We start from the raw sequence: 15770 nt of genomic DNA on the forward strand, positions 1-15770 counted from the left end.
CTTACTCAATAAAATGAAGGTCAATTCTAATGTTGTGTTTTAACAGATGGAAGACTCAAAGTATGATGATTAGATTTGTATGTTTCTTTTGCACTGCCTTTTAAAGTATAAAAATGAGAACGAAAATGTAAAATGCACACTGTGCTCTGAGGCTGTTTTTTACATATGTTTGTTTTCCTGTATGGTTCAAATGGCTCTGAGCAGTATGGGACTTAACATCTGAGGTCGTCAGTCCCCTAGAACTTAGAACTACTTAAACCTAACTAACCTAAGGACATCACACACATCCATGCCCGAGGCAGGATTCGAACCTGCGACCGTAGCGGTCGCGCGGTTCCAGACTGTAGCGCCTAGAACCGCTCGGCCACTCTGGCCGGCTTTCCTGTATGGCGCATCGTACATACGGCAGCTTATTTCATGGTTATGTCTTTTAGTCGTTGATTTCATTATTTATTTTTGTTTATTTTACGATGGAGGATTCTCTCTCTCTCTCTCTCTACTTTAATATACTAGCCGAGGACATATGCATACGTTTTCTTGACTATAAAAAAAAAAAATGTTAACTCACGAATATTTGTATTTTACGTTAATTGACCAACAGCACTTTGCGGCTCCAGGTATAAGTGGGTTCTGATAATATTTTGATGGTAGCTGTGCAGTCTCTGATGGTAATGTTTGTAATGTCACACTTTCGTAATTTTTATATTTTTCTTGTTGTTCCCTTTTTTTATACCTGTTCCAGTTAGACCTGAGGATATATGCAGCGCAGGTTCAAACAGGTAGCTGGTAATAAAAGAAGTGGTTAAGATGGCATTTCTTTCTTTATACGGAACAGTTAGTTGTATTAATCTGATGTACCCAATTTGTGAAGTAATAAAATTTTAGTAATAAAAGTAGATACTTTGGAAAAAGTCACCACTTTACAACGCAAAGCAGCTAGTGTGTGCGATGAATGTCGCATTGCTCACTGTCCGGCGAGAATAGTACCAAGTGCTGCCGCATGGAGCAGCACTGGACAGAGACCACGTGCATCCACTTGTCCAGGCGACATGTAAAGGGACGGCGTACTCCGACTTCATACACTTTAATTGTGCACCACGCCTCATGTCTGGCCCGACGACGAGTGGGGAATTAATGAGCGTCCGAATATTTTTTCAGCCTCAGAAAGCTATAATTTAATAATTAATTTGGATTTATGAAACCAGTGTATGAAAAAATTATTGGCGCCCTCCAGAAGGTGATTGAGGGAGAGATTCAACGATGCCGAACTCGATTACATGTAAATTCTTAAACTTTCAAAGCTCACGGCAGTATGGGCAAAAGGCCTGAATAAACGTATGTTTTATTCCCTTTCCTTCTTGCCACAGATTTTAATTTAATACTGTAAGTAGGCTGTTTAGATTTTTTATTGGTAACGCCGCCGCCACGTAGCGTTCTGTATGAAAATCACTGGCTGTGCCATGTGCAGTCTGTGGCTGGTTTGCATTGTTGTCTGCCATTGTAGTGTTGGGCAGCGGCAGCTGGATGCTAACAGCGCATAGCGTTGCGCTGTTGGAGGTGAGCCGCCAGCAGTGTTGGACGTTGGGAGAGAGATGGCAGAGTTTTGTAATTTGTAAGACTGGATGTCATGAACTGCTGTATATATTATGACTATTAAGGTAAATACATTGTTTGTTCTCTATCAAAATCTTTCATTTGCTAACTATGCCTGTCAGTAGTTAGTGCCTTCAGTAGTTTGAATCTTTTATTTAGCTGGCAGTAGTGGTGCTCGCTGTATTGCAGTAGCTTGAGTAACGAAGATTTTTGTGAGGTAAGTGATTTGTGAAAGGTATAGGTTAATGTTAGTCAGGGCCATTCTTTCGTAGTGATTTTTGAAAGTCAGATTGCGTTGCGCTAAAAATATTGTGTGTCAGCTTAAGCACAGTCTTGTATAATTTTTCAAAGGGGACGTTTCATATAGACCAGTCGTGTATAAATTGTTCTAAGGGGACGTTTCAATACTTGGTTACGTGAAGATGAGAAAGAAAGCATAACCTTCCAAAAGAATTTGCCATTTCCATTTCATAGCAGCAACAGGCCTAAACACACAATTAGTTTTTGCAGCCACTGGAGGCTTCTCTCTCCAAATAAACGGCCGTTCTTTTACGGCGGTTGACGAGGGTGAAGCTAGATTTTGGAAACTATATTCATGATTATTTTTATAAAATTACAAACAATTTACAAAACTGGCTTTAGGCCTTAATTGTACACCCTTAATATTGTATTACATGTTTCTGGTAAGTGAAAGATTTGCACCCAGAGGACAGTACACGACATCGACGAAAGGCCTTCGGTGAGTACGTGGGCGGTTGGTGGGCGCTCTGACCGCCACAATTTTCTGCCTAGAACAAAATTTCGACAACTGCTTTGAAACTGATGATACTGTCTAATGTGGTACGAAAGGATATTTAAGAAAATGGTTTTCAACAGAATGGCGGCTCTCTCAAATAATGCCAGTTTTTTCAACAAAAAGTCGTTCTAAGAACGTGCACCAAAAATTATAATTAAAAGATACCGCAAAAAATCCTACATATTAGAACAGGAAAAAGGGCGACTCACAACTTGCAAAAAAGTGTGATGTGATTGAGTGTGTATTACACAAACTTGAAATATTGTGGTTTGAAAAAAGACGTGATTAATGTTTCAGCTTGTATTTTGTGATGTTGTTATTGAACAAGCCTTCAATCGACAATCCACCGTACAGTTCGCCTCTTTTTCGCCGATGTCGAAACACTGATTTTCACGAAATTATATCGATTAACTGGCTTCCGCTTACCAGTCGAAGTGTTTTTTTTGTTTTTTCCTGGCTCGGATTACTTTTTGAACCTTTTCTATCGGTTGTTTGTCATTTTCAAGTATTCACGCTTTACTTCGTATAAAAAACAAGGGAAATGACAAGTTAAAAAATGGTTCAAATGGCTCTGAGCGCTATGGGACTTAACTGCTGTGGTCATTAGTCCCCTAGAACTTAGAACTACTTAAACCTAACTAACCTAAGGACATCACACAGATCCATGCCCGAGGCAGGTTTCGAACCTGCGACCGTAGCAGTCGCACGGTTCCGGACTGCGCGCCTAGAACCGCGAGACCACCGAGGCCGGCATTAAGCTGGCGCGAGACAAGCACGTGCTTTCGCGCTGTTTACCACAAACCAATCACGTTACAAGGAGAAAATACTATTTTATTTGATACTAATGCCCTCTGTGATACAATCCGAAACTAACAAGGTCTCTACTCCGTCGGTAACTATTGCAATACAGTATTACATCGATTGCTTTCGAGCTTTCAGATGCGGCAGACCTACATGCAGTAAATCGCGGTTTTAACATATTTTAACATATACGGCACACGTTATATGAATAAATCTTAAAAAATTACTGTCTAAGAAACCTTTTAAGCCAATAAAAAATGAGACTAACACAGGTCAGAAACAGTCAAAGAGTAGACGGTCTGAGCATGCCAGTTATCAAGTTCCCCTTGTGAGAAAATAAACAGACAGCTGTACTTAGCGTGCTGTTATCTCTAAAATACATACCACTTTATCATGAAGAGCTCTTTTTGTTTCCTGATGAAAAGAAAAGAACCTGTATAGTATCAGCTTTAAATGCAACCAGCTGTTAACCAAGCGCCTTAATGAGCGTTTGCGTATTATACTAATTAAGACGTAAGCAGAAATGTAGCCGCTCCTCTCATTCATAGCAAATTTTTCCGAACAAAGCATTATGAGAGAGGGAGATACGAGCAACGGTTGAGATCCGCTGTTGTTCCTTTTTTTATGGAATTCCTCTCAGCAACAGGCTAACCAAAAAAAACTTTTCTTCAGTATAATTCATACCTGTAGTAGCATCCGTTTCATTTTTCTTACTTTTTTGCGTCATCATTTTTTTGACCGATTCATCAATCCACCTTAAAGCTATTTAGCTATTTCTTTACCGTCCCACTCTCGAACAACTCGTGGGAAAAACGAACACTTAGTCTTTCCAAGTGAGCTATTATCGGTTCCCCCTTTGTAGGTGGCCTCCAAAATAATATTTTCGCATTCGAAGGATAAAGTTAGTGACTGAAAATTCCTGAAAATATCATGCTTTTGTTCTTGTGACTTTTACTGTAGTGTCCGTCGCTAACGTCATTACTGCCATCCTCTACACTTACATTTCTTTTTAGTTTTAATCAGTATTCTTCCCTCAGTACGCTGTTCATTAGAGCAAACAGTTTCGGTTTTTTTTTCCTTACCTTCTCCGAATACAAAAAGGTCACTAACAAATTTTATCACTTACATCCTTTCATCTTGAATTTTCATCCCTACCCTTCTGACTCTACTTTTGATTGTTTCGTTGAATTTTCGATACATATGTTGAGTAACTGTGGGGAAAGATTGCATTTATACATTACGCCCTATGTAATCCGAGCATTTCTCTCTTGGTCTTACATTATCATTGCTCGCTGTTAGTTCTTGTTTGCGTATACCTATTACGAATTACGGTTCCCTGCCATATTTATCTTTCTATATGTTTGGATTAATTTCAGGAACTACAGCGGGAAGTTTCATACGGTTTGCACTAACAGAGAGTTTGATTCACGCGGAAGGTTCGTTTACGCAATTCATAATTATAGTAACGATGAGTGTGTAAAATATGTATTGTTATCTGTTCCCTATTTGATTGAAATTTGGAGGCACTGATGCGATCTATGACCTGCTCAGCTACAGGAAAATGCAATGTCTCAACCTCCCCTCTGGCGCCTTTCAAATGGTTCAAATGGCTCTGACGGCCATGGGACTTAACTTCTGAGGTCATCAGTCCCCTAGAAGTTAGAACAACTCAAACCTAGCTAACCTAAGGACATCACACACATCCATGCCCGAGGCAGGATTCGAACCTGCCACCGTAGCAGTCGCGCGGTTCCAGACTGAAGCGCCAGAACCGCTCGGCCACTCCGGCCGGCTCTGGCGCCTTTATCTTTCTCAATGATCGACATCTAGGAGATCCTCTGCTTCATTTTCCACTCTGCTGTTATGTTGATTTCGCGACAGTTCCTCAAGAACCGAAACCAGAGAACGTGGAGCCTTTGGGTGCTGGGTTCTGGATCGAAGTCGCCGTTCTAACTCATCCAAAAGGTGTTCCACTGGGTTTAGGTCAGGACTCCGAGAAGGCCAGCCCATCTCAGGAATGTTACTGTCCCCAAACCATTGTCTCACAGATGCTGCTTTATGTCAAAATGCACTGTCATGATGATACAGACAATCGTCTCCGAACTGTTCCTCTACTATACGCTATATACAATGCTGTAAAAAGTCTTCATATCCTTCTGCATTCGGTGTTTACATAAGCGCAATAAGGAGACCACAACCTAATCACAAATAACACATCCACACAGTAACACCAACTACTCTGTACTTCACTGTTCGGACTATACGCAATGGGCACGTAACGTATTCGAGGCATTCACCAAAACCACAATCTTTCATTGGATTGCCACAGGGTATAGCGTGGTTCACCGCTCCAAATCACTCGATTCCAATCATCCACTGTGCTGTATCGCCGCTCTTTGTACCACTGCAAGCATTGCTTTGTACTGACTACAAAAATGTGTGGATTGTTAATATCTGTCTGACACGGCATCCCATTCTTTCCAACTCCCTACACAGAGTCACGGCTGGACTTCTGGTAGCACTTGGAAGTCACGAGTGAGTCCCTTCCGCTGATTTTCTACGATTTTTACAACTACTTTCCCGAATGTTCGATGGTCCCTGGCCGTCATCACATAAGGTCTTACTTCTCGTTTAACTGCGGTTGTTTTCACTTCACAGCACATGAACTACAGTGACTTTGGAAGCTTTAGAAGGTTTATCAGTTTAGTCACACTGAGTACGAAGGGGCGATCTGTAGTTACTTTCTTAGAAGAAGAATCCCTTCTTAGCCATTAAAACACTGTGTACTGGATATTCGATTTAGCTGAACTATGTTACCATAATCAGATTTGTAATAACATTACAAAAGATGCTACAAACTGTTCAATAAATAATACCAGATTAACCCAAAGAGGAATCAATGACAACATTGCTTCGTACAGGTTATTATAAAAATTTTGCGGCAGATGCGCACAAAATCCATCCGTTAAATCTCCAAATGCACAGCATATGAAATGAATGGTGTGTTGTCAAGTCAAAAGTAAAATCGCCACAACATTGCGTCCATATGATCACACGTCATGCCTACAGGGCGTCACAAGACTGATTGTCAACAGTCAGTGCATGAGATGAACTCAGAACAATACGACGGGCGACGCTGCAGTGCATAGTTTCCAACATTAAAAATCAAATACGTAATTTAAAACCAATCACGATTCCAAATATAAAACTTCTAAAATACATGCCGCGTAGTAATTATGGCCTTGATTAAGGCAATCACATCGTCTAATCTTTCTGTGCTCTAAGCATGGTGTGTTGCACTATAATAGTGTAATTTTTAGATTAGTTGCGCTAGCTCAAGAATTTGGGTTGAACACCGCTGTATTTTAATAATTTCTTAAAAGATTTTTTTGGCATTCAGTCTAGCTTCTTTTTACAAAATTTAAGAAATTCAGCATTAGAGTAATTTCCAGTTAATTACAAAGAGTAATCTTTACAAAGAGGTACAACTAACTTCTCTTGCAGTGAATTCTTGTTCTATAACTGAAAAAAGGTTTCGTTCTGTGACAGGGACTTCGTATCGGTAGAACCTTTGGCAAGTGGTGCAAAGTTCTATCAAATTGCCCACATCTTTTTTTACAAGTAACATCCAATCCTCATTCTTTGGAGGGAATACTTCATTGACGAGCTTCTTGTTTTGTACTGATAATAACTCATTCAAATGAATGTATGTATATATTCCTTCTTCAGTTACACACTATAACTTTATTTTAAATTTAGCACTATGACATTTATACGCTTTTGGTACATCTTAACGTTTAGGCTATTACTGTGTCTATGAGGGTCTTTTTATGTGTTTCTATGCATCTGGTTTAACAAAAGTGACATTATATAAAATATATACAAAGAATATTACGACAAAAGGAAATTGTAGTAATGGATATATATTACCAGTTTAGCAATATGAAAGGCATTCAGTCCAGTTTCTTTTTATAAAATTTAAGAAATTTTATGTTGGAGCTTATTTAGCTATACTGTCATAAAAATACTTGCATTTTTTTGATGTTACAATGCATTTATCGTTAATATGATGTACAGGACGTCTTAACTATGTTTTGTCAGGAAGAAATCATCAAGAAGTTTTGTTAGCATTTTAGAACTTTTGTATTTGGTTTTAAATTATATATTTGACTTTCAATGTTAGAAACTATGCACTGTAACGTCGCCTGTCGTATTGTTGTCAGTTCATCTCATGCACTGACTGTTGACAATCAGTCTTGTGGTGCCCTACTAGGCATGACGTGTGATCATATGGACGCAATGTTGTGGCCATTGGTGTACATAGCCATTTTAACATTTACTTTTGACATACCATCACAGCATTCATTCCATATGCTGTGCATCTGGAGATTCAGCGGAAAGATTTTGTGTGCATCTGCCACAAGATTTTTATAATAACCTGTTCGAAGGTATGTTGTCATTGATTCCTCTTTGGGTAAATGTGACATTATTTATTAAACAGTTTGCAGCACCTTTGTAAAGTTGTTACAGATCTGATAATGATAACACCGTTTACTGGAACCGGTTATCCACGCTACGGTGTTTTATTGCGACCTTGGCTAAGAAGTTTTTCTTCTCCTAAGAGAGCTTTAGTAAGATTGAAATGTCCTTGGAGGATATGTTACTCAAGTGACTATTTCACGTTGGACGTCAGTGAGCTCTCCTCACCTACCCATTCATCTACATCTACATCTACACCTACATGGTTACTCTTCAATTCACACTTAAGTGCCTGGCAGAGGATTCATCGAACCATTTTCGTACCATTCAGCTCTCCAATGGAGCGTCGGAAAGCGTATCATATCAGTGACACTCTCACCCCTGTTGTGCGATAACACGAAACGAGCTGCCATTCTTTGCACTTATTCGATGTCCTCTGTAAATCCTACCTGGTGAGGATTACATACCGAGCAGCAGTATTCCAGCAGAGGACGGACAAGTGTACTGTAGGCTGTCTCTTTAGTGGGTTTGTCGCATCTTCTAAGTGTTCTGTAACAAAGCGCACTCTTTGTTTCGCCTTCCCCACAATATTATTTATTTGGTCTTTCCAGTTTCAGTTGCTCGTAATTGTAATTCCTAGGTATTTAGTCGAATTGACAGCCCTTAAATTTGTGCGATTTATCGTATACCCAAACTTTATAGGATTTCTTTTAGTGCCCATGTGGATGACCTCGCACAGGAACAGCAGAGGGCCTATGACACTACCTTGTGGAATGCCAGATATCACTTGTGTTCTACTCGATGATTTACCGTCTATCACTACGAAATGTGACAAGGCGCCTTAAACCGCGCGGCTGCCCCGCGCGGCAAGTCATCTGGTAGCAGATACTTGCACTGAGATGACAAAAGGTATCGGGCCTGCTTTTGCCCGTGCTAGTACAGAAAATCGATGTAGCATGGATTTAATGAGTCGTTGGAACTCCTCTGCAGAAATATTCAGCCATGTTGCCTATATAGCCGTCCATAACTGCGAAAGGAATGGGGGTGCAGGATTTTGTACACGAACTGACCTCTCGATTACGGCCGGCCGCGGTGGTCTCGCAGTCCGGAACAGCGTTACTGCTACGGTCGCAGGTTCGAATCCTGCCTCGGGCATGGATGTGTGTGATGTCCTTAGGTTAGTTAGATTTAAGTAGTTCTAAGTTTCACGGGACTGATGCCCACAGCTGTTAAGTCCCATAGTGCTCAGAGCCATTTGAACCATCTCGATTACGTCCTATAAATGTTCGATGGGTTTGAATGTCGGGCGACCTGGGTGGCCAAACCATTCGATCGAACTGTCCAGAATGTTCTTCAAATCAATCGCAAAACAACTGTGGCTTGGTGATAAGGCGCATTGTCATACATAAAAGTTCTACTATTGTTTGGGTATATGGCAACCATGAATGGCTGCAAATGGTCTCAAAGTAGCCGAACACCCAGAGACCTAGTCTATTCCATGTAAGCCGGCCGGACTGGCCGATCGGTTCTAGGCGCTACAGTCTGGAACCGCGCGACTGCTACGGTCGCAGTTTCGAATCCTGCCTTGGGCATGGATGTGTGTGATGTCCTTAGGTTAGTTAGATTTAAGTAGTTCTAAGTTTCACGGGACTGATGACCACAGCTGTTAAGTCCCATAGTGCTCAGAGCCATTTGAACCATCTCGATTACGTCCTATAAATGTTCGATGGGTTTGAATGTCGGGCGACCTGGGTGGCCAAACTATTCGATCGAACTGTCCAGAATGTTCTTCAAATCAATCGCAAAACAACTGTGGCTTGGTGATAAGGCCCATTGTCATCCATAAAAGTTCTACAGTTGTTTGGGTATATGGCAACCATGAATGGCTGCAAATGGTCTCAAAGTAGCCCAACACCCAGAGACCTAATCTATTCCATGTAAGCCGGCCAGGATGGCCGATCGGTTCTAAGCGCTACAGTCTGGAACCGCGCGACTGCTACGGTCGCAGATTCGAATCCTGCCTCGGGCATGGATGTGTGTGATGTCCTTAGGTTAGTTAGATTTAAGTAGTTCTAAGTTTCACGGGACTGATGACCACAGCTGTTAAGTCCCATAGTGCTCAGAGTCATTTGAACCATCTCGATTACGCCCTATAAATGTTCGATGGGTTTGAATGTCGGGCGACCTCGGTGGCCAAAACATCCGATCGAACTGTCCAGAATGTTCTTCAAATCAATCGCAAAACAACTGTGGCTTGGTGATAAGGCCCATTGTCATCCATAAAAGTTCTACTGTTGTTTGGGTATATGGCAACCATGAATGGCTGCAAATGGTCTCAAAGCAGCCGACCACCCAGAGACCTAGTCTATTCCATGTAAGCCGGCCGGACTGGCCGATCGGTTCTAGGCGCTACAGTCTGGAACCGCGCGACTGCTACGGTCGCAGGTTCGAATTCTGCCTCGGGCATGGATGTGTGTGATGTCCTTAGGTTAGTTAGATTTAAGTAGTTCTAAGTTTCACGGGACTGATGACCACAGCTGTTAAGTCCCATAGTGCTCAGAGTCATTTGAACCATCTCGATTACGCCCTATAAATGTTCGATGGGTTTGAATGTCGGGCGACCTCGGTGGCCAAAACATTCGATCGAACTGTCCAGAATGTTCTTCAAATCAATCGCAAAACAACTGTGGCTTGGTGATAAGGCCCATTGTCATACATAAAAGTTCTACTGTTGTTTGGGTATATGGCAACCATGAATGGCTGCAAATGGTCTCAAAGTAGCCGAACACCCAGAGACCTAGTCTATTCCATGTAAGCCGGCCGGACTGGCCGATCGGTTCTAAGCGCTACAGTTTGGAACCGCGTGACTGCTAAGGTCGCAGGTTCGAATCCTGCCTTGGGCATGGATGTGTGTGATGTACTTAGGTTAGTTAGGTTTCAGTAGTTATAAGTACTAGGGGACTGTTGACCTCAGATGCTAAGTCCCATAGTGCTCAGAGCCATTTTATTCCATGTAAACACAGCCCACAGTATTATGGAGCCACCACCAGATTGCACTGTGGCTTGCTGACAGCTTGGGTCCATGGCTTCGCAGGGTCTGCCCCATACTGGAGCCCTTATCAAATGATATCAGACTCCATCTGACCAGTCACGATTTTCCAGTCGTCTATGGTCCAACCAATGTGGGCACTAGCCCGGGAGAGGCGCTGTAGGCGCTCTCGCGTTGTTAGCGAAGGCGCTCATGTCGGTCGTATACTGCCATAACCCATCAACGTCAAATTTCGCCTCACTGTCCTAACGGATACGTTAGTCGTATGTACTAAATTGATTTCTGGGGTTATTTCACGCAGTTTTGCTTGTCTGTTAGCACTGACTACCCTACAGAAACGCCACTGCTCTCGAACGTTAAGAGATAGCCGTTGGCCACTGCGTTATCCGTGGTGAGAGGTAATGCCTGAAATGTGGTATTCTCGGCAAACTCTTTACACTGAGTATGGCGGAATATTGAATTCCGTAACCGTTTCCGAAACTGAATGTCTCATTCATCTAGCTCCAAGTACTGTTCCTCCCTTCGAGTCTTAATTCCCGTCGTGCAGCCATAATCACGCCGAAAATCTTTTCACATGGATCATCTGAGTACAAACGACCTTGTGTCTGGAATAATACCACCATCTCTATATGTGCACATCACTATCCCACGAATTTTGTCACCTCAGTGTAGCGTTATCGATGCGAAGCCGGGGCTGGTCGCAATACTCTACAGGTCCAGGAGTCGTTCAAAAAATGGTTCAAATGGCTCTGAGCACTATGGGACTTACCTGCTGAGGTCATCAGTCCCCTAGAACCTAGAACTGCTTAAACCTAACTAACCCGAGGACATCACACACATCCATTCCCGAGGCAGGATTCGAACCTGCGACCGTAGCGGTCACGCGGTTCCACACCGTAGCGCCTAGAACCGCTCGGCCACACACTGGCCGGCCCAGGAGTCGCTGTTTGATACAGCTTGTGCATTGTTGAACAGAAGCGATCATATTTCTTTGAATTAGACGCTAGAGTTGGAGTCGTTCCCACAGTGTATTTGCAGATGTGCTTGGAGACTCTTGGGCAGTGTGTTTTAAGGAAATCGGAAATTTGAGCCCGCATCTCGTGGTAGTGCGGTAGCGTTCTCGCTTCCCACGCCCGGGTTCCCTGGTTCGATTCCCGGCGGGGTCATGGATTTTCTCTGCCTCGTGATGGCTGGGTGTTGTGTGATGTCCTTAGGTTAGTTAGGTTTAAGTAGTTCTAAGTTCTAGGGGACTGATGACCATCGATGTTAAGTCCCATAGTGCTCAGAGCCATTTGAACCATTTGAAATCGGAAATTTGTCGTAAGTTCTATTGGATCAAACTGCTGCGGTCATCGGTCCCTAGCCTTACACACCTACTTACTCTATCTTAAACTAACTTACGCTAAGGACAACACACACACCCATGCCCGAGGGATGACTCAAACCTCCGACGGAGGGAGCCGAGCGAACCGTGACCACATGCCCGAGACCACGCGGTTACCCCGTGCGGCTGTGTTATAAGGCATCTCGTGTCAGTAGCATGGAATAGCCTGCATGAGAGAATGCATTCATGTCCGATTGGTTTTCACTGATCATCGATCTCGTGACAGCTTGGCGCTCTTCTTTTGGAGTGTATTAAATCTCTTCTACATACCCTACTACCACAATGAGCTCTCGAGTTTAATGCAACGATTTTACACGAATGTTTGATTTAGAAAATGGACTCAAAATCATGCACAACTGCTAAGGAAATTTTCGACAGGAGAAAGAGTGTGTTGTAACTGTGTTATGGAAGTCATATGAGCATTAGCGTAATTTGCGGTTAATTACAGAGAATAAACTTTAGAAAGAGGTAGAACTAACTTTTTTGTAGTATATTCTTATGCTATAACTAAAAACAGCTTTCGTTCTGTGACTTTCTTACCCAAGGACTTCGTATCGGCAGAAACTTTGGCAAGTGGTGCAAAATATCTGTCACATTGCCCACATCTTTTTTTACAAGTAACATCCAATCCTCATTCTTTGGAGGGAATACTTCAATGACGAGCTTCTTGTTTTGTACTGATTCAGATGAATGTATACATAAATTCCGTCTTCAGTTATATTTTAAATTCAACGCTATGACATTTATACGCTTTAGGTACGTCTTAGCGTTATTTGGCTATTACTGTGTCTACGAGGGTCTTTTTATGTGTTTCTTTGCATCTGGTGTTAACAAAAGTGATATTATGTAAAATATGTACAAAGGATATTACGACAAAGGAAATTGTAGTAATGGATATATCTTACCAGTATAGCAATATGGAAGACTCTATAAACGATGAAACAGTAACCAAGTTCATATCTGAGTCAGCATCGATACAGAAATGCGATTAAATGAACAGTGTGTGTACATTAACAACAGCCCTGAGTGCATTTGTACTATGACATAAATAAGAAGCAGAGAAGCACTTACAGCTGTCTAAAAACGTAGCAACAGCAAAGAATAGGTACTGAAATTAGTTGCGTTCCAGTGTTACGATTTGCGACCGTTAATTGCGTAAAATAAGCAAGCAAAATGAGGGAAACAGTGTAATTTGTGAAAAACTGTTGGAAACAAATAATGAAGTACAGATTAGATAACGAGGAACTTCATCGAAAATACAAAATAGTCCAAAAATAATAAAAACCACAAGAATTACCACTGTCGCGGACTTAACTCATGGCATGGAATGAAATCTCGCAGGGTACAAGAAATGAGGCAGTTGCGCAGTACCGCAAGGTGCACAAATAGTGAAAAAACTAAAATTTTGGAAATTGCGGAATTAACAGTAATAAAATCATGACTTGAAATCAGGACTAATCAGCTGTGACGCCAGTCTGACTGGCCTCTCTGAATTATTCCTCCATTTAACTTAGCAAACTATACTTCTTCCAGAAAATTTCAACTTCATGCAAAATTTTGATTTTGCATTAGTGGCACAAGGTACCTACTTTGAACACTTCATTGCCAGAAGTTTGCTTTTCCTTACGTAACGCATTTTTCCCTGGTAAAATTTGAATTTATCGCCATGATTGTGTGGGGAAAATAACTACCTTCTGACACCTTGTATTTATTCCTGGCACTGGGGGTGGAATAGTGAAATTTAGCAATTCTGTACCCTGAGTCAAAACCCTTGTAACGTACTAGACCTATTCACCGGAAATAAAATAATTTCTACATTTACATACATACAACACAAGTGACTACACACTGTACAATGGATGGCACTTCTTTCTCTGTACAAAATGTCACCTTAAAACATCAAGCAAAAAACGTTTCCTGCAAGGTTGACGATTGTCTACCCCAATTTCCGACGCTCATAAGTGGAGCAACAGTTTTCATCCGTTTCGCGTCAGCAGCAGCAAATATTTGAATCAGAATGCAGGCCACGAAACTGAGGAAGTTACGCAAGGAGACTCAACCATACACTGATATGTGGAAGGCATACAAGGCAGTAAATGCGGCGTTGGTCTTACAAATGTTGGTGTAACGTGGAAACAGTGAGTGTTCCGTCGTCCACCCGCTGTGACTAGGTGCACTAAAAAGTTTTCGCTAAGGCCTGCGGCGGACAGTGCTAAATATAATAACTGTAGGTAGCTTTTACTTACGGCACTGCATCACTAATGAATTTTCATCGTTCAGCCGCAGTACTCACCTGCAAAGGAAATGAATGAACATTATTATATACAAGCTAATATTTATCTTGCCGTTCTCACTTAATGACAATTACGTAAATAAATGTTATAATACAGCTTCTAGAGTTAGAATATCAACAAACCAGGACTTCAGTGAAGTTGTTCTACTTCTATAGCTGCATCTGCAGTCCGTAAACCACAGTGAAGTGCATGGAAGAACGTACTTCCTATCTGTTGCAACATGCAACAGTGATCCCTTTCCACTAGCGTACGAAACACGGGGAGAATGCTTAATGCCCGGATGTCACTCAAAATGGTCGAAAATTCAATTTGTTATTCGCAGTTTTTGAGAGGCCATATTGGATTAGTCATTTTGAATTTGAAAATCTGACTTCAGATTTGTGTTCATCGACATCAATAATGTGTAATAAAATGTAGTTTTTATGCAAATGGAAATAATAAGACATATAAACGTTTTCACTAACGTTTAAACAGGTTTTTCTCGAAAAACAATTTTTCAGATCTGCGTACAGCATAAATTAAGAACGGTTCAAGCTATTAACTTCAACCTTTGATTACCGAAAAGTTAACACTTTTCTTGGTATCTGATACCTATAACATATGAAATCTGTTAATATTAGCTATTTTTATAAAGCCATAAAGAGTGAAACAAACTCCCAAACATTGAACTCAGTTCGAGTTAACACCGTATCATTATTGGGGTTAGGTATAAGTGCCCATAAATTTAATGCAATATCGACTGATGTTATCCATTTTTTATTCCAGATAACCCCTAAGGGGCTACACTGCACGCAGTCTGCGTACCTCAGACTCGCAGGTCGTTGATCAAACCACAATTATGGGAACCATTTTCTTTTTTTATATTGAAAATCTAAAATAAATTAAAAGTATGATAAATCATAATCCCTAAATATATCCTCTGTATAGCTTTTCATTGTCTCGAAGAAAATAATTTCCAAACTTTGCGTATTTTTTCCTCACTTCATTGATAATCTGGCCTTGAAGGTCTCTGTGTGCAGTGAAACTAAGGTAATTTTGTCTTCGCGATTCCTACAGGAGTGGCATGTAGGAGGCTGTGCTATGCAGAATGTAAAAAACGAAGGCATACAAAATTTTAGTGTGCTGAAAGTAGATAAATAAACTTTTCTTGTGGCAAAAATGTCACAGTTGCACCATTTCCCTGCTAGGGGTCCAAGAAAATTTTGACGGTAGTGATCTTCAGAGACACTGTTCGAAGTGTCATGTGGTGAATATTGTTTTAGAGATGTCATCCGTTTACGTCAATGCACAACTGGAACCGGCTTGGTAATGAGTGTCTGACGTGCTCTAAACAACCCGGTGTTTCTTGAGTAATGGCTGCAGCTGCAGCTTCAG

At 41.4% G+C, this 15770-nt stretch overlaps 1 protein-coding gene across 1 annotated transcript in view; it reads right to left on the reverse strand.

The window, feature by feature from the left end:
- LOC126336656 (dual 3',5'-cyclic-AMP and -GMP phosphodiesterase 11-like) overlaps positions 1-15770 on the reverse strand; it is a 2376149-nt gene that overhangs the window by 1614790 nt on the left and 745589 nt on the right. Inside the window, exon 3 of the mRNA XM_050000585.1 lies at positions 14349-14395. Within this exon, the coding sequence (XP_049856542.1) occupies positions 14349-14358 (10 nt within the window). The 5' untranslated portion in view covers positions 14359-14395. The remainder of the gene's footprint in view (positions 1-14348; positions 14396-15770) is intronic.

This window comes from Schistocerca gregaria, chromosome 2 (assembly GCF_023897955.1).
Source record: "Schistocerca gregaria isolate iqSchGreg1 chromosome 2, iqSchGreg1.2, whole genome shotgun sequence".
Lineage (NCBI taxonomy): Eukaryota > Metazoa > Arthropoda > Insecta > Orthoptera > Acrididae > Schistocerca > Schistocerca gregaria.